Source organism: Eufriesea mexicana, unplaced genomic scaffold, assembly GCF_001483705.2.
Source record: "Eufriesea mexicana isolate 0111107269 unplaced genomic scaffold, ASM148370v2 scaffold124, whole genome shotgun sequence".
Lineage (NCBI taxonomy): Eukaryota > Metazoa > Arthropoda > Insecta > Hymenoptera > Apidae > Eufriesea > Eufriesea mexicana.
The window spans coordinates 731,097-754,349 of record NW_016908357.1 but is presented as its reverse complement, the minus strand read 5'-3'; the positions used below and the strand labels follow the sequence as shown (position 1 = coordinate 754,349).

At 51.1% G+C, this 23,253-nt stretch overlaps 2 protein-coding genes across 3 annotated transcripts in view; one reads left to right on the top strand and one right to left on the bottom strand.

The window, feature by feature from the left end:
* Positions 1 to 1,277: 1,277 nt before the first annotated feature.
* The window catches only part of LOC108555583 (uncharacterized), a 57,994-nt gene continuing 36,018 nt past the window's right edge, over positions 1,278 to 23,253 (top strand). The window contains exons 1-4 of the mRNA XM_017911326.1: positions 1,278 to 1,713; positions 13,945 to 15,123; positions 18,949 to 19,048; positions 20,998 to 21,160. Coding sequence (XP_017766815.1) covers positions 14,880 to 15,123; positions 18,949 to 19,048; positions 20,998 to 21,160 — 507 coding nt within the window. The 5' untranslated portion in view covers positions 1,278 to 1,713; positions 13,945 to 14,879. The remainder of the gene's footprint in view (positions 1,714 to 13,944; positions 15,124 to 18,948; positions 19,049 to 20,997; positions 21,161 to 23,253) is intronic.
* Positions 16,715 to 18,926, bottom strand: LOC108555582 (uncharacterized). 2 transcript variants are annotated; one of them, XM_017911325.1, is made up of 4 exons: positions 18,057 to 18,926; positions 17,190 to 17,534; positions 16,809 to 17,006; positions 16,715 to 16,748 (listed from the first exon to the last, which is right to left on the bottom strand). In XM_017911325.1, exons 1-4 carry the CDS (start codon positions 18,435 to 18,437, stop codon positions 16,734 to 16,736), a joined length of 939 nt encoding a protein of 312 aa, XP_017766814.1. In that variant the 5' UTR covers positions 18,438 to 18,926; the 3' UTR covers positions 16,715 to 16,733. The 2 variants fall into 2 exon arrangements, with proteins under 2 accessions (XP_017766814.1, XP_017766812.1); XM_017911323.1 differs by having other exon boundaries at positions 16,745 to 17,006.

Sequence of the window (23,253 nt, the reverse complement as noted above, 5' to 3'; positions counted from 1 at the left end):
GCACGATACACCGAATGAAAAATAAAATTTTACATCGAGTCTTCCCGATACGTCCAGTCTTGTTCATTCGTGTTTCGCTTACCAAACTCATTTATTCGCCTTTTTCCTTTTTTGGTTTACGTATCTGTGTTTGTTTACATACATCCTGGTTTCATTTATTTACATTCTCAGTTTGTTTGTTTACATTTTTGGTTTGCTTATTTACGTTTCCTCCGCCGGTGTGTACCACTGTCCAGTACACGCGGCATGTGTAGCTTAAATTTGAATTCGCGTTGCGATTATCGTACAGCCTAATTTCTATAGTCCCCGAGGAGGTTTGACGACACGCGCGAAGTATATCGTGCCACGCATACGCGAAGTTTCTAATTGTTCTTTCGAAACGACCTATGGGAAAGTCCGCTTGGCACTGGTCGGTCAGCGATTTAACGCGAATTCGGGAAACACGAGGATCGAGGGTAATTGGAAGTAGGCAGAGGCTCTCTATGAGAGTGCGATTCGATTAACCGAATGTAAAAAAGCACGGGGTTTGCCAACGGCCTCGTAATTGCCAATTAAAGTCGTCGGAATGAGCAACATTGTTCGAGCACTATCGATGAGTCATTGAGCTTCATCCATCTGGGCTCTAATCGCGTGAATTTCACTGGCTCGAAAAGCCCCGAGTTTGTTATAATATTCTCCACCCCTGTTTCGTTTTTGCGGCTATCCGTGGTGCAGGAATTCAGCGTGCTATGACGTACCGGGGAAAATTCGCGCAGTTTCCTCGCTGTGCGAAGCTTGAACCTACCCGGAGATAATCTTCGTTTCGAGCTGCCTGTCCTTCGTTTATCGTTCCTCTCTTTAAATTATTCGCGAAAACTTGCAAACAGCCTCGAGATAAATTCGAAGCAACCTTGACTCGATTCAAAGACCATACTCCCTTAATATTCTTTCAATTAACTCGGACTCGTTCCGCTCTCTAGACCGCTTTCCAATCGGCGGATCGATCGATCAAGAGCGCGGCAACGAGAAGAAAAAATGATATATCAGGCGGTGAGCAGAGACAAGGCAGGATGCATGGATTAACGGTAAGGGAAAAATACTGTTGGCGAAAGCGCGGAGGCTTCGGTTCGTACGTTTTCGCGGTCAAACAGGGAGAAGAAAGCCGTGCGAAGAAGCGGCAGGACAAAGGTACGGGATAGAGGAAAAATGGAAGCGGGAGCATCGTCGTCCTCGTCGTGGTAGTCCTGGAGAGAAGTAAGTGGGGACGGACGAGGGGTAGTGTTCGTTCGGCCGGGCTGCTTCCGTGTATTCCGGGGGTGGTTTTGGTGCGCGCGCGCACCGGGGTTGCGCCGTGGTTTCATCTCAGTTTCGCAGCCTCCCTTCCGCGGTCCGCATCAACTCTGTCGTCGCTGGCACAGAGGTGTGTCGTTTTATCCGCGTTTTCCTCGTTGTATCTCGTCCTCGATACGCTCGCCTCTTCGACATCTGTAAGCCGGTCATCGTACGCATCCGGACGTCTCGTCGGGGTTAGAAGCTGCCGCGAGTCGATCGGTCGAATTCGTATCGAGACGGTGTCGAAAGTTACGAAAGATCGCGAGACGAGTGAAAATTCTCTTTGGCCCGTAACTTTCGCGTTCACCGTACCACCGGAGTATGTTACCGTGCGATAGATGATCCAGCGACGACTGGCAGGACAATGGTGCGCGATGCGGAGGTCCCGACGCGTGTAACTTGGTAAGGATACGGTAGGCTTTTGCGTCGCAGTGTGTCTATAGCTCTATCCTGGTTCTATTATTTTCACGTATTCCTTTTCCATTCGTCGATGCATCGAGCGTTCGATCTTCGCGTGGGTAATAAATTCGCGTGCTATGTTCTCAGCTTCGAGGCACGTTGGATCGGTCATTGATTTTTAAACGGAACGCCCGTGTACCGTTAATTGTTGGCTAGTTCTGCGAGATGGAGTAGCGAATTCCGCGAGCACCGTTCTGTCGATCGTACCCTCGAGAGAATAGCGCATTCCCCACTTCTAGCCACTGGTTAGGACGGTAAAGCATCCTTTGAACCCCTTGCACCGTCATTACGCGTAATGTACTTAATCGTCGGAAAATCGGTCGCTGCTGAAACTGGCAGTGCAGTCGCAGTTGAAAGAGGAAGTCAAGATATACGAGGCTGGTATTGTACCGGAGATAAAGGTGAGAGGACGTCGCTGAAATATACCGCGCATGCAAATTGTATCAAACTTAGACTGAAAATCATTTTACGAGTTTCAAACGAGTTTTCTCTCGGTCCGTGAACTACTTTGCCATTCAGTGGTCGCTTTTTCCCTTTCGGACAACTTTTCATACCCTCTGCTGCGTTCCCGTTCTACCTACCCGTAATCATCGATCGATGAATTCTACACTCGTCGATTCCCGATTCGCTGTCCGTTCGAATTTCTCGTATTTTCCACCACCACCTTTGACGAGAGCGAGCTTATTATCGCGCGATGGGGCAGAACGCGACGGAAACGATTCGGGTGAAACGTATTTTATCGCCGGTGTGGAATATTTCGGTGACGCTCTGATCGATGAGCAACATGCGCGATAACGCTGATTTTTCGCGTGGATCATTTATAGCGTGTGTCTCAGATACGCTGGAAATACAGGCGAACGAACCGTGTTGCTCCCCTTTTTCCACGGTCTAGGGGTCATTTATTAAACCAACGCCAATATCGATGCGTTTGATTTATGGCGAATCTCCTCGATGCCTTCGTATTTTTCCCCGAACGATGTACATTCGCGCTGGTCCCTCCATATACGAGATCCGGTCTTCCGGATTTCACGCGTTCCTGAGTTTCATTCGTAAAAGTCGTAGGAAAAGAGGCGGAAGAACTTAATCCGAAAGAAATCTGAATAATCTCGGAGTAACAGGCCGATTAACGCGCGTCCTCGTGGAAAAAATGCCTCGGTCGTTTCTCGGGGAAATTCTACGTTTCGTACGCGGGATTCTAATTATTTCCTTCGACGTGGAGCAAAGAGAATTACAAAGTCCGTGCTCGAAAGGCAAAAAAGTTGACGAGCTACCACGGCCTCGATTAATTTCGAAACGGCGCTATTTTCCGTCGAATTTAACCGGACAAAAGTCAGTCACGTCCGACGATCGTTTCGTTAAGCGATGCATCGATGAGCGCTCGATGTCGCGTCCAGTCCCTCTGTCACTCGTTTCGAATAATCGGGGACGTTCGCTTGATTTTCCAACGTCTGCCTGGCACCGATCCGCGTCCGCTCGCAATTATCGAATGATCGAGGAAAGATAATCGAATTGGCGTAGTCGAGCAGAGAGGCCGCGTGTACTCGGCCCAGTCGAGTGTCGTTCTTCTATCGAAAGTGGAACGCAAACAGTCAGACCAAAGGCACGTAACTTACTAAGCGAATAATTCCTCTATGCAACGACGAATTTGATACCGAGCAGACGCGCCGAGTCAGCGCTGTAATAGACGCAAATGTACGCGCTCGCTATTCCATCTTGCTCCTTTGACGTATTACCGTTCCTTACGTTTAAGTCGATTTTCATTTGGAAAGACCTCCGCGGTCTACATAGAGGAGAACAACCTCGCTGGCTGCCCAGCTTCCCGTGAACCTCCGTGAGTCGCCGTCTTCCACTGCTCGCCTATCGCGTAACAACCGCTCGTTTTATCTCTCCGTTTACCTTTTTTAACCGTTCCGACGTAATTCCCTCGCAACGAGGAAAAGTTGCTCTTTATCGAAAAATATGAATTTTTCAACCGGACGATAAGTCCCTTATGCAGTACCGGTTGATCGATCGGTTTCTCCACGGATGCGACCGCTTTATTTATAACTTGGGCTGGAGGAAAGTTGCGAAGTAGTTACGGCAACCGTGCCAATATCCCCGGGTCTAATGACTCTTGGAAATGAAATTTCGTCCAGCACGCAAATACGCATTTGTCTTCGTCAAACGGACAAGTTCCGCGTGGCAGCAGGGTGCTCGGGTGAACGATATCGGGTAGAAACGTGCCAGCCTGTACATTTTCGTAGGGCCGATCGGCCGTGTCCGCGAACGGATCTAGCCTGAATCGAGATGGCGATAAATTTTCGCATGTTAATAGCGCACGGCTGGCGCACGCGTCGCGATTACCTTTGAATATTTCAACCGTTCATTTGCCGGCCGAATGGCTGACCCGAATAGAGAACACAACTCCGGGGGTTGAATCGTGCTCGGGCTGATTTTCGAACGCGATCGAGCGTGGAACAATTCGAGCGTGCTTTTAAACAGGCGACGTTTTCGCGATTGTACGAGTCACGGAGATTTATGCCGGAATTTATTCGCCATTCCAGCGCCAGTCTCTCGCGTCCTACGGGTCTTCTTGAAACTCAACCGACGGCATAATAGAACAAAATGGAACAACACCAACGCCAATAATAATAATGGCTTTACGCGCAGGGTGTCGGCTCGCATTGTGGCCGCATAGTACGCGAAACTGTTCCCCAGGAATTCCGCAGGCTGTCTCTAGCGGAGAATAACGAGCTCTGTCTTGTTCCTCGTTCCTCTCTCTTATACTTCTTCTCTCCTCTCTCAGTTTCCTCTGTCGCTTTCCGTTCTTCCCTCTTTCCCGTTTCCCCCCCCCCCCTCGCGAATTCGTCCGTTTCCCTCCCTCGCGCTTTTCATAAATTAGTCGAATTAATTACGATTCCTGCGCTCGCTTCGAAGCACCGGTGCGTGTACGTGTACGTGTACGAACTTTCCCCCCCCCCCCCGCCTCGCGAATTCGTCCGTTTCCCTCCCTCGCGCTTTTCATAAATTAGTCGAATTAATTACGATTCCTGCGCTCGCTTCGAAGCACCGGTGCGTGTACGTGTACGTGTACGAACGAACGCCTCGAGTTCGAAATTAATCCGATCGCCGTTAAGAAAGGCGAAAAAATAGTCGACGCTGGATGCTGCTTCTGCTACCGCTACCGGTGCGCTGGTCCGGGGTCGACGAGCAACTTGGCGGTTCGGTTCTTGTTCGCTTATCGAAATCGCGGCGCAGGTTCGGAACTGCTAGCAACAGCTTAGGAACAACAACTACGAGATCGCGTATACCGGTAATTTCTGTGCGTCGTCGGTGAAAGGCGTGGCGCAAACAGAGGCTGGCCAAGGAATTATCGAGCACTCGCTGGAAGTAAGTTCGTGTCAGTGGCCGGACGAGGGAACCGGATCGGAAGGGTGGTTTTGGTGTGCGGCGAGTTGTACTCCGCTCTTCAGAGGAGTACTCCTTGACCTGTACTTTCTCTCTATTATCATTCGCCACCCCAAAGTGTAGGGACGTTTACGTTTCTCAAACGGTGCACGGAAGCTTCCGTCCATTAAGTGTCGTTCCAAAGACGGATTCCTCGACGACGACGACGACGACGACGACGACGACTACGACGACGACGACGAGGAGGAGGAGAATCCGAGGAAGTCGTGGCTCGCGAATGGCAGGGGTACGGTGGTAGAAAAACGAGTGCTTTTGATGTGCAGAAGCATCTGTCGGATCGTCACCCGGTACAGTCAGCAGTTTGACTTAACTGGAGCAAGCGGCGCCGAGCACCCCTTGACCCCTTCTAACCACTTTCTCGCTGTACGATGATTTTCAGAGTGGTCGTCTCGTGTTTAACGTTCTCTCGTCCGTTTCTTTTCTCGGTCCTCGGCCGACCGACCGTTCTCCACCGGTATTCGTCGCGAGAACGAGCGCGACACGCGAAAACGACGATCGTCCAAGAGGGCCGAGAGACACTTTCGCTCTTCGTCTACGTATTTCTCGAGTGGAGCGAGCGGAGAAATTTCGAAATCTCCGGTTGAAACCGTGTCCCACCGCGATCGTGCGTGTTTCGCGGCGACGAGTAGGTAAGGGAGGAAAAAGGAAGGAGGAGAAAAATGTTTAGAGTCTCGTTTTAATACCGCCTCGCGTAAAAGGAACGCGATAAACCGAGGAAATTTACGGGTCAGGCTGATTTATTTTCACGGTGTTTAATGGTGTCAGCGCACGGGAAAAATTTAGTCTGGGGGAAATCTCGGCAGAGTCGTTCGCCGGTTACTGCGCGCCGGAGATGCTCCACGCCGATGTACACCGGAAAGGAATTCCGTAATTAACCGGCTCGAGTAATTAATGAAAACTTGGATGCTTGGAACGGGGAACGTCTTAAACTCCTGCGGGGATTGACGGTTTCCGGGAAATATTACCGAATTGGAAATATAGAGCAGAGTCGTAAACCGACGTCTCGTTTCTCTTTCGCTGTCGCGTCATTAACTCGATTGATACTTTTCATTCCCTTCCATCTTCTTCTCTTATTATTCATAGATATCTGGCGCGCGACTGCTTCCTTTCCGATGCATTCGATCTCGGTATTCGATGCTGCGTCGGGATAAATATCGACGATTTTATTTTGCTCCTTGGACACGCGAACGCTTCGATGGCATTCCTAAAGTCTTCCTCGAGATATCGCATAGCAGTACACCGCATGCACTTTGCGGCCTGTGTGTACACCGACCGACTTGGTCGGTATGTCTGGCAAGCCGTACACGTGTTAACACCTTGTGTCAAATGCTCCGTTTCACGGCGTTTGCTTTGAACCCGAGTTCTCCTTGTTCCTAGTGCGAATGTTCCTCGCATAGGGGTACCGAGTAGCTATTTAATTATACCCCTACATGCTTCGTTTCGTCTCGTTCGTTCAACGAGTTCGCGCGACTTTGCTCTCGCGAAACCTCTCGACGGATCCTTAATTTCGTCGAAAGGCAGACGCGTAACCGGGTTTTTAAAGAAGTTGCCATTCAACGAGAGCCCATCGACCACTTCAATGGGCCTCGAACAGCTTTCAGAATTCTATCGGAGCCACCAGCTCTGAGATGGCAACGAAACAGTTTCTCGACGATGCTTCTACTTATCTCGATACTTGGTCTTCCTGGCACGTTGCGAATGCCTTTTCTCTTCGCCCATTTTTTCCTCCCCTTATCTTTTTCGTCCGTCGCATCGTCGAAGTCGAGACGGTTATTTTCCGAAGCTGCAAGCGTCGGGGTTGCGGTGAAATTCGGGCGCGCCGTCTTCGATTCGATCGTCCGTGGAACAATCGGCGATGAACGATATCGAACGCGACTATTGTAACAAGCGACTGCCACGGTTACGCTTTCAAAAGGTCTTCGTCGGAATTGAGTGGTCTAACGAACCTTGGCGAGTTTCCCAACAGAGAGATTCAACCGGAGCACAGTGCACGTGCAACGCGTCATTTTCAGAATCGGAACCGGAAACTCTATTCCGGCCAGCCAATCGAATCGCGAATTTCTCGGAAACGTTCGTCAAGCGCAAAGCCCGCTGTCTTTCATTTTATTAAGCGACGGGATCTTAAAGGTGTACAAAGCTGCGGAATGTCGGGTGGAATTCCCTTCGAATTCCTAGCAAGCCTTTCGACATTTTCCTCGGATCGGAATGACAGGGTAAAGATTATTTTAACACGCGCGTTATCCACGCTTTTTCCTTTCCCAGACTTCCGTGGATCGATCTTGCCGAGGTATCTAAATCGGGATCGTTACACGGACGCGTGACGAGAAACTGGTCGGAACTAATTTCCGATCAAACATCTCGTCTCCGTGGCTCTGTTAATCCAACGGAATCCGAGTAATTAGGCTTGGTACCCCGCTGATAACTATAATTCGATGTACCGCTCGATCTTTATTAGATCCATTTAATTGGTCTTAGCTCGTGGCAGAATTTGTTTAGCCTAGCTTACCCGATTGCCTCAGACACGTTCGCGGATCAATCGACTTCCTTCCAAGAGCTCTCTCGCCTAACTTTCGTTGATCGACTTATCAAAAGAAGTTGTTAACGCGAAGACGAATAACTCGCTACGCGATATCGGCAAATTGCGAAACCGCGAGAAATAATCTACTACTTCGTGTTACTGTTTCTCTTCCGCGATACTTTTCTTTTTTCTCTTTCTTTTCTTTCTTTTTTCGTGATACGTTCTGCCGCGATGAAATTGGAACTCTATGGGAAAATTTCCATATCCGGGGTAGCGAGTTTACCAAGGAGAGGTATGCCAAGGGGGATTCCAGCAAGACGATTACTCGAGCTTTCCAGAAGGTGCAATTCCGTCAATGAGGGACAACGCGAGAATGGAATGCCAATGATGGGAATAAAGGTAACACCGCGAAAGGAGAGAAAGAATTGATACTCGGGGCCGAGGAAAAGCGTGACGTTTCCGCAAATGAAAATGCGGAAAACGGATTCCGAGATGACCTCCTCCGACAACGGTCCCTGCCGGCACGTACGCCGCCATCTTTCCGGAGTGTCCTAGAATTTCAAGGGACGTCTACCAGAAAGCCGAGAAGGGCGAGGCAGGGTGTAGTACGAAATTGTCAATGTAAAAATATGCTGTACACGTTGTACGGGAAAGACAGGCAGTGAACACGGGTATTCCCGCTGGCTTTTCAAGGCTGTGCGAGGCATCGAATAGAGAAACTTCGTCGAGCAGAAAGTCGAACCAGTGTAAATTCGCAAAAAGGTCGGTCCCGCGTTTCTTCCCTTTCCGATGCTCGTCGGGCCAATGTTTAATCGTACAACGAACAGACGGTGGAACGCCGGACGATACGCGATTTAATTAAATTATACCCCGGCACTGGCAATTCGATCTACCTACCCCGATTGTCCGATTCGGGGATCGTAAAGAGGCGCGGTTGGACGCGGGGCGTCCATGTTTCGACATAGGGATATATTTTCCGAGAATTTATAGCTGACGAAGTTTCCAAAGCCCGTTCGAATGGAACTCTATTGTAATCTTATCGCAGCATCCCATGATCGATATCCCCTGCAATCGTGCGCGTTTCGACTCGCTATTGGCAACATCCTAGACGTACTCGCATCTGCGCGCGTGCGTTTTACACGCTCGGTGTCTTGCGTTGTTCCCGGTATGCCGTGGAAACACACCGAGCACCGAGGCAAATGGAAGCAGTGCGTTTGTACGTAGGTAGAAAAGCCTCGGGAATCTCATTTCCTCGCGAAAAACGCTATTCGATACGTCGGTTCCGCGTTCCTCTTCTTTCTTGCCCCCTTTCACACGCGGAACCTTATCCTGTTCGTCTATAACGCGTTGATCGTCATTCCACGGAAGAAGGTTACCGCATTGTTGCATCTGATACGGAATGCGATAGCGATCTAACTAGTTGAAGCGGAACGCGAATTTTCCAGAACCCTTTAGCCAGCCGGCTGGAATGTCGCTTCGATTTCACGCGTTTCGGGTAATCTCCGTTCTCAGCGGAGCAACTCGCCGGCCAAAAATCACCGGGTTCTCCTTCGTCTGCCTCCGAGGCGATTTTTGGCGTCCACGGAAGAAAGGAGGAGGATCGAGAGAGGAGTATCGTTTACGGTGGGATTTTATGGGGCGCGAAGCAGGGAAACCGTTGCTCCTGGATTATCGTCCAGCAAATTTCACCCCTGTCCTCCGGCCGACCGGTGACTCCCTCGGTATCACGGGTACATAAATTTTCAGTTCGGTAAGCAGTTGGTTTGCCCTTTGACCAACCGATCGCATGAATCACGACGTCGCGATTCGACAGGATTCCGCGCCACGGGCGATTCGCTGTGCGGCGAAACATCCTGACGGCATATTACTCCGGAGAATTTTCCAGCGTCGTGGACAGGAGCTCGTATCGTCGGTGGCAAACACGCGGAGCTACGAAACTATCTTCCAGATTCGAGCATGGACACTGGCGTGCAAATGGGCGGAAACTTTACGGAGAAGTTTCGTGGGTTCAGCGTTTGCCGAGGAACGTCTATTAATTATTAAAAGAGTGGAAGTTTAGCCATCGGGATCGTTGAACTTCATCCGCTTTCAATAAGAAAGTACTCCTCGGCTTGCCCGCTGGTGTCGGTCGATATCTGCAACGAAGAATCATAATTCATGCGACGAGGGATTAAATTCGTACGTCGCGATTAAAGCGCAGAAAGAGGAACCTATGATTAAGAGGCGGAGCGAAAAATTCCCCGATTATTAGGTAACGAATGGCCAGGGACTGTCGCAAATTAGGTGCTCGTAAATTACCTTCATTTTCGGCGGCATTTTCAGGAGAACTGGTTCTTATGCCGGCTCGAAGGTTTCCGCGTCATTTATTCGAACAAAATGGGGGTAAGTCCGAGCAAAAGGTAGAACCGCGGGCTAGATGACGCGCCCTTTGTTCACCGCTGACTTTCACCATCCACTGGGATCCGGATTCCGGTTCGCCGTCGACTTTCTTTTGGGCTAATACCAGTCGAAGGGAACCATTCAGTCGGTAGACACAGTCGGCGGTGCCGCTGCCTTTTCAGGTTCGCATGCTACGGATAAAGTGCACACCGGCCACGCATTTCCCGGGTCGAGCAGCATACTTTAACGATTTATCGGAAAGTCGGAAAAGAGATCAAACGTCAACGCGAACCTTGGAAAGCGTTGTACCGAAATACATTCCTCTTTCACCGATAGAACGAACCGGTCTCCTTTTTTTTCCAATTAAGTCCGGCAAAGTTTGCCTTTCTTCTCTAACAGGTTATTCGGTTTATTAACCGTGGCGTAGCGTTCGTATAAAACGACGAATAACCTATCGAAATTTATTATATCGCGGTGCTTTTGACCGTTTTCTATATCATGCAGGCTTTTTACGAATGCACGCGATTAAACAGCGTACGTTGGCAGAAATTTACTGGGTGGAGCGCAGCTTTTACCTCGACCGTACGAGCGTAATTTCCATTGTGCAAGGCGGGTACAATGAGCCCGCTAAGTTAGTAATTAGGGCTATTAAACCGGCAAAGGTCGCGTAATTTAATTGGTCATTCGTTATTTGGCGTGTACCCCGCGTTCCACCGCGACCAACGATCGATCAAGGATTTCTCGACTGATCGAACGCTCGGAAGAATTGCGATAGAACTCTCGAATCCCGGGATCCGACTATCGTCGGAGAGATTTTTCGAAAAATATCGCTATCGGACAAGGAGATAGCTAATCGGGGTCAGTGCCGTGTCCACTAACGAGCGTTGGCTGAAAGTCGAGATGCAAAAGGGACGCCGGGAAAGTTAATTATAAAGCGCACTCTCGCCACCAAGCAGTATCAAAGATCAAAGTCGAAAATGTTTCGCGATCTTTCCACCGGATGCACTCGCGATGCTTATTCCGCGCAATGGTCGATAGACTTGTCGAGCCTCGGGGCGAATTAACTAATCGTGTAATTAACTAATAGCGAGTGAACGACTGTTAGTGCCGGTGGAAATTCGCATGACCGTTGACTCTGGCCGAGCGAACAGTCGTTTCCGAGCTGGCCGTACTGAAACAGTCGTGCGAATTTCGCTGCCGCCATGGACTGGCGTCTGTTTAACGAAGCTAACGGAATTAATGCCGAGAAAGTTTCTTATTAACGCCGCAGATGCCGCAATTGCGTTTAGCTGGCACACCGGTTAGTAGCACGAAAGGCCGAGTTCGATTATGCAAATCGCCATCGCGATCCCTCGCCAAGCCGCTTACCTTACGTAAGAATTACTAAACCACCATAACGGCCAGATGGCCGTCGAACCGGGAGAACGAATCTCGAAGAAGGCGGCCCTGCGTTCGACCCTTCGTCCACTTACGCGCGACCACGTCGCGAATCATCCTCTTCCCACACGGTGACCGAGTTAAGCTGATATTCTCGAGAAGATGCACGGCGTACAAAGTCTGACAGGTATTCCCGGGAACAGCGGCGCGGCGCGGCACGGCGAATGTAAATTTTCATTAAAATCTCGGCTCACGGGCACCTACGTTTCCGTGGTTCCGCGATTTCACCGCTGATTGCGACGAGCTAGGCAGCGCGTTCCGTTGATTACGCGAACTCGTGAAACTGTCGCGAATTTTTCTCCCCTTTGCCCCGCCGCGACAAAGGGAATATTTCGCTTTTCCTTCCATAAATTTCCACGTTGAACGGTTGTGCACGACGTGAACCGCGGTGGATAGCATCCGCGAGTAGCTTAGCCGTACGTAATCCGGCCGAGTCATGCTTTACAGGGACATACACACACCGGCTAGGAAAATAATTTCCAGGCCGAAGACGTCACGTTCATCGGATATTCTTGGAAGTTCCTGCGCGATGAGGTAAATGAGGGATGACGATAAAAGAGGTCGCGAAAGTACACAGCGCCGCGTAATCACCGTTACTCCCTTGTTCTCGTTGAACCGACCAACTTCCGTGCCAGAGGTCTGATAAATTAACCACGCCTGGCGTTTCGGCCATTCATCCGTCACAAAAGAAGCTACGCCCCCGTGGCAGCCACCACGCTGGCTTTCCACGCAACTCGCCGGAATCGCTTTTCGATACGATTAATAATTTTCGTCCGTGCCGCTCGTTACGTTAACGTCGAGTTCCAGTTCATTATACGATGTCAACCGCCTGCGAGGGTGGTTGCATCCTGTGACGACGACGCCCCCGCGCTCGCAGGAGTGTCCTCGAGGCAACCGCAGTGCAGTTGCAATTTCAATGCTCCGTGCCAATTAACGCGAAGTCGTGTTCGAACTACCGATGGCTCGTGTTAACGACGTTCCGCCACGGACATCGAGTGCCAATTATCGATATTAAACGTCCAATGAAATCGTGCGTCTCGTCGTTTCAACGGCCTTTTTACCCTCGCGCGTTCTCCAACCGACTTTCGCCGACTCCAGAACGCGTCCTGTCGATTTTCCAAGGAGTCACCACCGTCTTCTCGCGGCCGGACAGCAGCAGCAGCAGCTGGTGGTGTTTTTAGCCGTGTAAATTTCCACCGCGGTGCATACGGTGCAACGGGGACAGAGGGAAAACGAAGGTTGGTTGGAAATTGGAAAACACCGGGTCACCGAACTTGGCTGCGCTGGCCGAATTTCCAGCTTTCCACGGAACGCGCGTGCATACGTTCATTACGAACTTACGCTTATGAATAATTACTGCACGCCCGGAAAACTGTTAGCGGAACAATGCTGCGCTAACTATCGGCCAAGTTTAATTATCGAGCGCGCTCGCGCTGCAAACCGCTATTGTGACCCTAGCACGAGATGCGATGTATTCCGAAATTGTCCGTCTGTCCGTGACTGTTCCGAATCCGGACTGGATCTATTACTAATCAGCGTCAACTAGACGCACGATGGGGGTGGGTCGTTGCGTGGAAATTGGGAAAATCAGACCAGCCCGTTTCAATTCCTCGCACGATTCCGCCGCGATCTCGATGGGTACACGCGTGCGAAATGGGTTCTCGCGGGTAGTTGGACGCTACTCGTCCGAGAGACGAGAGGAGTAGAGACACGAAGGGTTCGACGAAAGGGCCCAGGGCGAGGCGCGTGAGTAGGACAAAGAGAAATTCGGCAGGTTAAAGATCGGGCAGGGATCGAAGGGTATGAGAGGAAGCTCCTGAATTTATCGACGACGTCGAAATTGCGAACGAAGGTCTCATTACGAAGTTTTATTCGAGAAATAAAATTCGACAGAGTTTCCTTCAGCGGGCGAGTACCGCGCGGTTACCTGGAAGGTAACGTAGTCAGAAATTGGCTACGCGACGCAGCGACGACGCTGGTGGAAAGAAGGAAAGGCGGTAATGCGATGTCGGTAATGGCGTAGAACAGCTAAAAACGGTGTCTCGGCGGTGTATTTTACGCGCGATAAAGGAAAGGGGGCGATGGCGACGCGGAGACACTAGAGATGATGAACCGACGTGAAATGACCTTGAAAAAGATTTCTCTCGAGCATAGCGCATTTAAGGACGGTAATGACCGAGCAAGTCGCCGCGACGGAGACGCGTAGACCGTAAACCGTGAGTCGAGACACGGTCTCGGAATCGCGGGACGGATTGCACGGTTCCTTCTGAACGCGCCCCTTAACGTCTCCCCAACTGCGACGGGAGTAATCTTACAACGGTCGATGAATTCCCCGGCAGGAAATGAAATTACACGGGCAATCCGCTACGAGGACTTTCTTTTTTCTGTTTCAGAAGAAGGCGGTTCTCCCGAGAGGAAAGCAGCGAGAATGAGCGACACTCGGTCGGCCGCTAACAAATACCAGCAGAATCGTCTTCTACGCCGGTGAAATTGAACCGAGGAAGCTCGTCCTGTGGCTACAACACACGGAGAGGGGTCGTCGCTACCGTAGACCAGGACCAACGAGTCTCTCATCCCCCAGCGACGTGGATTTCTTCGTTTGGCCGGGCTTAATCCACTGGTGAAACCCGGTCAGGGGTGAGAAATCACCGACGGAGGCCGGTCACGAGTTATGAGGGATTCGTTCGTTTGTACTGGAAACTAGTCACGATAATAATCATTCCCGTCGTTTCCTCGGCGAACAGGTATCCATCGGATACACGCGGTGGTGGATAGAGATCGGACGTTTGTCGTAGGAGATTCGGATTGTTCGTTCGCTTACACGGACGCGAATGATCGTTCGTTAATTGGTCGGTAGGATGTCGGTGAATCCGATTAACTGGTCGTCTTTAAGGAGATCGGGGTCGAATTAGGTTGTCGGTTGGAGGCAATTCCGTTCGGCTCGCGTATTTCGGTTTCGCCTGTTAGACGATAGGAGAGATGCGAAGCGCAGAGATTCGGATTCGCGTGGTAGCAAGGAACTCGATTTCAGGTCCGTCGACTCGGTCCGAGATCGTTTGCATCGGGAATTCGGAGAGGTTGTCGCGCGGCAAACCGGTCTAATAGACGCAGCTCGAGTCTAGATCGAACAGTAATCGTAAATTGGACTCGTTGGATCGTGTCCATCGGGCGAAGAAAGACCGTCTCGACCGATCGATCGAATCGATGACCCACGGTGCCAGTGCTGTCCGATAAGCCCGGAGTAATAACGGCGTTGCGGTTATTCGAGTCGTGAATTTTCGACAGAGGTGATATGCGAGCATAGGGCGAGACATCGAACGGTAGAACAATGGCGAGCGAGCTGAACGCGACGACAAAGGTCGAGAACTCGACCGGCACGATGAATCTCGTATCTACGATATCGTCGTCGCCACCTAGCGCGGTCGCAGCCGCGATTAGCGCTAGCACAGCAATTCCGACTAATCCGTCCACGACAGTAACGGGTGGAGCTGCGGTCGCCAGTACCGCTAAACCCGACCATCACGTCTACAACGCGACCGGCTACCTCGTGGAACACGACGAGCTCGATCACAGTAAGTAATAAGAGGCCGTGAATACGGTTAATGCGCGTTACACACCGGTCAAAGCCGAACCTAATGGGACTGCATTAGGCCGCTCTCGCCCGGAAACGCCACTTACCAATCATCTCGACTATTTCTCCTCGCGTTGCGTCGCCAGTCTCCACCAGTCTCGTTTCTTTCTCTTACCTTCTCTCGTCGCTCGTCCTCCTCTTCGATCGCGGCGCACGTTTGCGATTCCCTTTCAACCACCACCCTTCCACGAATTATTCTATTCCAAGTATGGGGACCATTCGGATCGCCGAGAGGAAAGAATCGATAGGTTTCGATCGTTCTTCGTCCACAAAACCGTACGCATTGTCCGCTGGAAAACAGTTTCAACGTTTGCCAACGACGGCGCGCCGCAGTTTCCATTGAATTAGGGCGCGTGCCACGCGCTAAACGTAGTCCACGCTGTTCCATTCCACCGACAACGATTTTTCATGCGAAACGTACAGGGCGATAGCGGATATTCCCCGATTCGTATAGCATAGCTCGTTCGAAGGTCGAACCTCTTTCGAACGGCCCCACTCGAATCCCGTTTCATCCGGCGTCGAGGGGATTTTGGGAATTGGTCTAAATGTTGCCCGCTCGTTCTACCTTCTCTCGATGGCCTGGCCGACTACCTACGGATTCCCAGCTCTCCCCTTGTCCCTCAGGCCGCGCGCGCGGTGCGCAAAACTGTTTCCGGCAAAGCTTAATCCTCCTAGCTCGCTGAATTTATTACCGCATCGCTAAGCGACTCGTTTTTCCACGAGAAAAATACCTGCTCGCGAACCGCGTCCGCAGCAGTTTAAGCCGGAGATCAAAGGGTCGAAGAGTCGAAAGTTCGTCGATCTCTTTTGAAAAAAAAAAGAAACAACCACGGCTGAAACGTTCGAGCTGAAGATTCGAAATAGAACTCTCTTCCGAGGAAATAATTAATTCGGTACGAGCCAACGAATTCTTTGTCAATAACGAACGAGACGATTCGATACAACCTTTGATGACCCTTTAATCAGCGAGGCGCTTTGAGGATCTACGCGATCTCGTCTGATCGCGTTTCGGCTTAGCGTCGATAACGGCAGGGACGTGTAGTTTTTACGAGAGTGCTTTCGATCAAAGGATAACCCGTTATCAGGAACAGGTTGCGTAGCACGCATCCTCCGTTTTGCCACGGCAAATCTTGCCATCTTCGTCCTTGTCCGACCGGCCGACTGCGACACCGGCTGAATACTAATCGTAACGCTGCGGTCTACCAAAGTCGGATCGATACCATCCTCGCGCTAGAACCATGATATACAGCGAAATTCAGTCTCCGATTGAAGCTTTTTGTCGTTAGATATTCATGCTCCTCGCGAGAGCTACTCACGCCGTTGGGATTTTTTGTAATATTTATGAGAGTTACCTGCTATGCATGAACGAAGCTAGGTACCGATCGAACGTTGCACTCCTTCGACACGTTCCCTCCTCCGTCCCGGGTCTCAGAGACTCGGAATTCTTAGCTCGACGACTCTTCGAGTATTTAGATCGCGGATTCACCTCTCCCGGCTCGTTTGCGAGCGCTTTGTCACGGGTCGTAGAGCGAGTCGTTCAAAGGGTTCTCTTTACGGGGCTTTTTTCTAAGGGACAGTACCGGGTAAACGTTCTCGTTCCCACGATTATCCGTCTTCACCGATTACCTTCGATTTTATACTCGTGCTCCTCAAGATCCGCTCGATCTCTGCCCGCGCCTTCATCGCGTAAGGTCTGCTCAGCTTCTTCAAACATCGGGTCCGAGATACCGAGAAAGCCTCTAAGTGATCCGATTCGGTCTCGCAAGTGTCGTCACTCGACGCCGTGCTGTGTAATCCGCTGATCGCAAACTCGTGACACTTTTCCTGTTTCGACGAATATCATACGTACGTGCACAGCCTTTGGATCACCGCGACGCGAATAAAATTAACGCTTTCTCTTTACGGGCAATTTCGAGAGACCGGATAATAAATTCGGGCCCCTCGACATAGGCGCGCGTTAAATCATGCGAGGGGAAATAAATTTCTAGCGACGCGTTACTCGTTAACCTGTCGCGTCTCCGTTAATTTGGCCTCGATCGTGTCCTCGTGGGATTTCACGTTCTCGCAGCAGGAAGAGGACCTAGCGCGGGCAGGATATCTGTCCAGCTGTTTCCTAGCCTCGGAGATCCTGCTGCAGGAGCGGGGACAAGTTCGAGGGCGAGTCTTGACCTCTGGCAAGGAGACGGCAGGGGAGCTGGTCGAATTCGGGATAGCTCGTGGTCGCCGTGTCGAGCTGAAATCCACCACGCGGCTGTCCCTGTTCGATATCAGGCATCGGACGCAATTGCAACTCGAGCGAGACGATCGCGACTTCTCGGCTTCCTCCGGCTCGACCACTCCGTGGTCCACGTTCTGGAAAAATGTCGTGTGGCATCGTGGGGTGATAACGTGGATATCGGTGGGAAATGAGAAATCTGTTTTTAAATATTTATGGATACCGGATTCGTGTTCCGCGTTCGTGCACGGGGGCTCCACGCCAAGAACTCTCCGCACCCGGCTATTTCCGCGTATCGTATTTTCTTTCAAGAATTCTCTCATCCCTCGTGAACACCATTTTCGAGGAGACTTTGTTAAGCGATAAGCTGCTCGAGTGCCTAGACTCTCCTAATATTCGTCCGCCCTATTAACTACGCCCGATCTACTTTCTTCCGGCCCATCTCCGGCCATCGGAGCTTTCCATTAAAACGACCACCGGGTACATCGGTTTCGTTCGCGTCGGATTATTGGACGTGTCGTTGTAATCGGAGGATTAAAAACGTTGCACGGCGAACGTCTGGACGCGGAGCCCCGTAACGAAAAGCTACAGCAAAGTTATCGGGAAAACCGTCGAACACCGGTCCATGCTAATGGCGTAACGAGTTCATCGATACAAACGTGCAACTCGACCGCCTCGTCGTAATCCAGGTACGGGTAGAGGAACCGATGCAGATCGTAGAACCAGGGTAGCGAGATCTCGTAGCTACGGCCGCAGGATTCAGCCGCCAGGAGGCTCTTCAGCTCGTTCACGTACAGCCGTCGCATCTGGCGGATCTTCAAGACGATCTCGACCAGAGTCACCCCGGGCAGGTCCATGATTCGATGAATCCGAGCATAGGCTCGATGCCTGTGCTCTTTGTTCAGATAACTCCGCGTGTCTTTCTTCCACAGGCAGGGTGACTTTCTGTACAGAGTGGCCAGCTTGCGGAAATAACGGCTCGTCCATTCCTCTTCCCTTATGGTCCTCCGTGACAGTCTCCTCGCGAAACACTCGTCCATTGTACGCTCGGGATTCGGGGCTGTCCGCTTATCATGGCTTTTAGAGTCATTGGAAACGAGATGAACGATAGACTTATCCCGCTGGGACGCATCGTTGACGTTGCAGTTTAGGTTAGGTCGTTGGATAAATCGCGAGTTGAGGTTATAACCTTAAAGTTGGTTCGACTCTGTCGCGAAACGGGAAGGAAAAGCTGGCGAGTGGAATCGAAAGGCAATGCTCACTTATCGATTAGTTTACGCGAATGTGGTCATCTTGCAGCCTCCTCGAGACGTTGCTCGTCGAAACGAAGGGAACATGTGCGCCGCGCGCACTGCTGGGAAAGACGTACATCCGTTCATTACTCTCGTTTGCATTGTTCATGTATTTTAATTGGCGAAATCGAAGTGGCCATGACTGAGGTCCGAGTGGAATACCCGGCGTATCAGTTAACTTTAATTGCTTCATTTTTACGACCTATTAAAACGCCATAATTTCACGTACCGACCATGTTAACGTGTACACCGTTTACAGGTATACTCGCTGGTTTCTCAGATATACAGACAGTTTTTCTAGCGTGTATCTCGACGTTGCTGCCGTTGATCGTCGCGCTGGGAATCGCCTTCGGCGTCAGGTAAGGAAAATACAGTTTTCCCGCAACGTATGCTTAGAAAGATGCCGCAAACTTTCGTCCCTTTTCCTTTAACACCACTTTCCTACCTTATCGTCGGAGATTTTATATCGTGCAAACAGCCCGTACTCCTTCCTCGCGTGTAAGAAGATAAGAAGAATTCCCGATACACCGGCGTGTGTTGCATTTTACTTGGCCCGGTGTTGTTCGCCTCGTCGTTTTGACAAAGTTGCGTCGATTTTCCCTTCGTCGAGGATTATCGTATAATTAAGCCGGGCCTGTCACGAGGACAGCTGACGCGCACTCGGCGTCTTTAAATATTCCCGTGTTCGCTCCATTTTTGCAAAACGCACCTGCGCAAAGGCCATTCCGTCGCTTTGTACCGTTTCTCGTTCTCTAAGTTCGGCAGCAGCAGAGGATCGCGTGCACGCGAGGCGGCGTTAAGGGACAGAAAACGAGATCCGCATCTAACAGCACAAAGAGCAGCACGGAAAACCGTTAAGTCGGCGAATAAGTTAACGGTACAGCGTCGGTCGCGTTATAACTGCGAACAAGACGACTCTGCTCGCGGCTGTATCGCGAAAGCGAAAGCCCCGACGTTGATTAATGGGGCAATTAAAGACAAAGCCGGTGTGCGCGTCGCACGCGACTCGATCACTGTCGAATCATCGGTACTGTAACACCTACCCACGCTGTACAGAAATTCGCGAGCTGATCAATTGTCGTCTTGGCTGCGACGTAATCCCTAATCCCTCTCGATCTATCCACACCTAAACTCGCGCCATTCTTGCACCCCGTTCCCTGCGACGACGATAACGAGGGGGGCGAAGTCAACAAAGGGAAAAGGGATAGTTTCAATCGTGGCAACGATAAACCGTGACTCGGGTTCGATTCCCGATTCGGGATCGAATTTTCTCAATCCTCGATTTTCGGCGTATCGCGTATCGATCGATAACGTTCCTGTCCTCCGATCTTCGCGAAACCCGTGGTTCGCGTTGTTCCACTCGTGGAATGTAAATTTTCGGCGGATTCGTTGATACGGAAAAATGAACTCCGACCTAAGTCACGGTTCGGTTAATGCCGTCCTTACCGGCAAAAAGCGATTTTACGGACCTATCCCCGGCTGCAGCGACTCGCAAATTTTCGCCGTAACCGAGGAGGGTTCCCGGGGGTCGGGTAGCGCGGAGAGGGGACAATAATCCTGCGTTATTGCCGAAATTGCGGCTGCGAGAGGATTATGCTCGGTCCGTTCCAGGAGAATTGAAACAATTTATTCGACAGTTGTTCAACTGCTCGTAGACGCGTTCGAATTATTTTCGAAAGCTCGCGCAACCCGGGCTAGTTCCGGTGGAAATTACGCGGCACTATAGCGGAACGATTCCGGGACCCGCCGTCGTAGCAATTGCCATCGCGTTCCACGCAAATACGAAACGCTTATAAACGCTTCGGAGATCGATTAACACGGTGCAGCGGTGGCCATGCGCAAAAATGACTACTAATTAAAACAACTATGTGTCACCGATACGTTAAAAGCTGTCCCGCTGCGCGAAACAGACGAGATTCATTTTTAACTATTTCAATTTTCTCGCTGTTTCGCGTGCTCTCAAACGCCATTCGCGAAGAGTTGTCCTTTGTGGCTGGAAAGTTCTCCGGTCGTTTCGTCGTCCCACTCTCTCTCTCTCTCTCTCTCTCTCTCTCTCTCTCTCTTCCCCTTTTCCCATTGTACGAGCGAACGCGAACCAACTCGGCAATTGAAATTTCTTTCGAATAGCTACGTATGTTCCACGGTTAATTCAAAGAACTCTGACCGTTTTTGAAGCTCGCGAAATTCTACTTTCGAATGCCGGGTCAAAGTTTCCTTCTTAATGGCCGAAACACGGACGACACGGCCGAACGCGACGAATAGAAAGCGAATATTCCGAGAGAAAGACGGGTATTGTTCTGTTTCGCAGGCATGTGTGGAGGAAATATCGAAACAGACGAGATAGCTCAAGTGGATTGCCCTGGTACAGGAGTGTCTACTCTCGAGACAATACCGCCGAATCCTTGCATCATCGACCCCACTCGGCAAGCACGACCATTCAGTCTGCCACGCGGATTCTCTCTGCCCAGGACGTAAGTATATACGCCCCTGTTGTACCCGGAATGTACGCGCGTTTACCCGCCGTTGTTGCTCCGGCAACTTTCCGCCGTGCAATTTTCAAGGGATCGTCAGGGTTTAGGTCAGTGAACACGCGGCTGGTCGCGAAGTGACCATGACGCGTTCGGAAATCGATTTCCCATCGATAATTTGGTAGCGCGCGATGCTAATTTTGACAGTGTTCGTGAATAAATAAAACGCCAGGCTCGCTCGAAAACCGAGCCACGTTCTCGAGCGTGGAAAACGGAATTCTCACGCTCCAGTTGCCCCGTATCTCGGTCCAACCTGCCTCCTGACTGTTGGGCTCATTTTTCTTCGCGAGTTTCAACAATAAAACGCGCCTGCAACCAAGTAGAATTTTCGGAGCAAATTTCAGGCTCGTCGTGTTTGACCGTTTAAACTTCGGATCGGGATCGTTCGATTTTACTTCCTTTCCTTTTTCCCGGTTTTTCTTCTTTTCTCTTTTTTCTCTCGCGCCGCACTTTCCGCGCCGCAAATTAATTTCTCGAGCCTCGACGGAAACGTGGAAAAGCGGAAAGCGAGTAGTTCGCGCGACGTTTCGCCGAATACTCCAGCGTGAAAATAACGAGGGGTGTGGCGGGTGGTAGGTGGCGAGCGAATGGAAGAAAAAAGGTAATGGACTACTCCCTTGAATCGGTTGTCCGATGAATGGACGTGACACGTACAACAATGCGGTGTACATTGTTTTTCCATTATGCGGCATCAATGGCGGATCCAGAGGGATCCTTTTTTCGCGTTTTGCATCGGAAACGTTGCGACAGGCGGTGCACAATTTTTGCCCATCCGAAATCTCATTTTTCCCTCTGCCACTTCCATTAATCACCGCAGGTTCGAAGCAAGAGGCTCGAAGAACGTTGCCGCGGTTAGGTGCAATCTCTTCCGGTTCGCGGCTATTATATTCGAGATAAACGCGCGCCAAGTTTGTCGGGGCGCGAGCGTGGCGATTATGCTCCAAGTTTGCACGGCCACGCAATTATCCCCGATTTAGCTTGCGGCCTGGTATCTCTAAGAAAACACTCGCGCCCAGAGAAAGCATCGGCTCTCACAGTCGTAGGTGAATCCTTCCTTCCGCGAGCCCCCTTTGCGTTCACGGTTACGCAAGCCGTGATATTTTAAACAACCCTCGATAAATTCGGCCGTGAATTCGTTCGCGTGTGTCCCCGTGTTTGACGAACATTTTCCGCTTGAATTTGGAAAGCCGGTTTCAACTTGGCCGGCTTTCAAATCCGATGAAAAGTTCGCGCCCAACTTCGGCCCCTCGTCCTCGACCACTTGGTCCGTTCGGTCTGCATCGCTCAGGCGTTGATCGTGGATCGTTTCGTTGCCTCGTTTTCCGCGCTTGGTCGATCGATTAATCTCGAGATCGCGGAGGGAGCTCGCAACGGGGGAACGAAATTCAACGAGGAAGCGATGCACGGTGTTTATCGACTCGCGTCGAGGTCCACGGATAGCGGAGTCGGACGCGAGCAGGGCGTCGAGGGGGTGGTGGTACACGCGTCCATTGAAAGCTCGAAAGCTCGGCGCGGCGCGAAGAGTGTCCCGGTGTGTTGTACAGGAGAGGAGAGGAGCGAGACTGCATCATCCATCGACCGCAGCTGACACGAGGCTCCGTTAGTTCCGGAACCAGGCGAGCTTCTATCGGACATCGATCGAATATGCAAAACATCGGCGCGCGATCGCTGGCGAAACCTACCATCCGCGTGGTTGCGGTGCGAGCTCGGTTTTTAACGGCTAACGCGTTGCTTGCTCGCAACGGCTACGACCGCTTTGCGGCCATCGCGAACCTCCGCTGGCCCTTGCATCGACTTTAAGTCCGAACAATGTAGGTCAAATGACTCGCAGGCACGAGCCTCGCGCGTCGCTGAACACCCGGCTCGGTTCAGCTTTACGACCAACCGTCCCGCCCTTTACGATGACTTTTCACGTCCTCGACGCCTCCGCTTATCTTCTTCCACGGTTTCAAACATTCATGCCCGTACACGCTCGTCCCTTTTTACCCTACGACACGATTCGCGACTACGAATCGGGGTTGTCGGCGCAAGCTGCG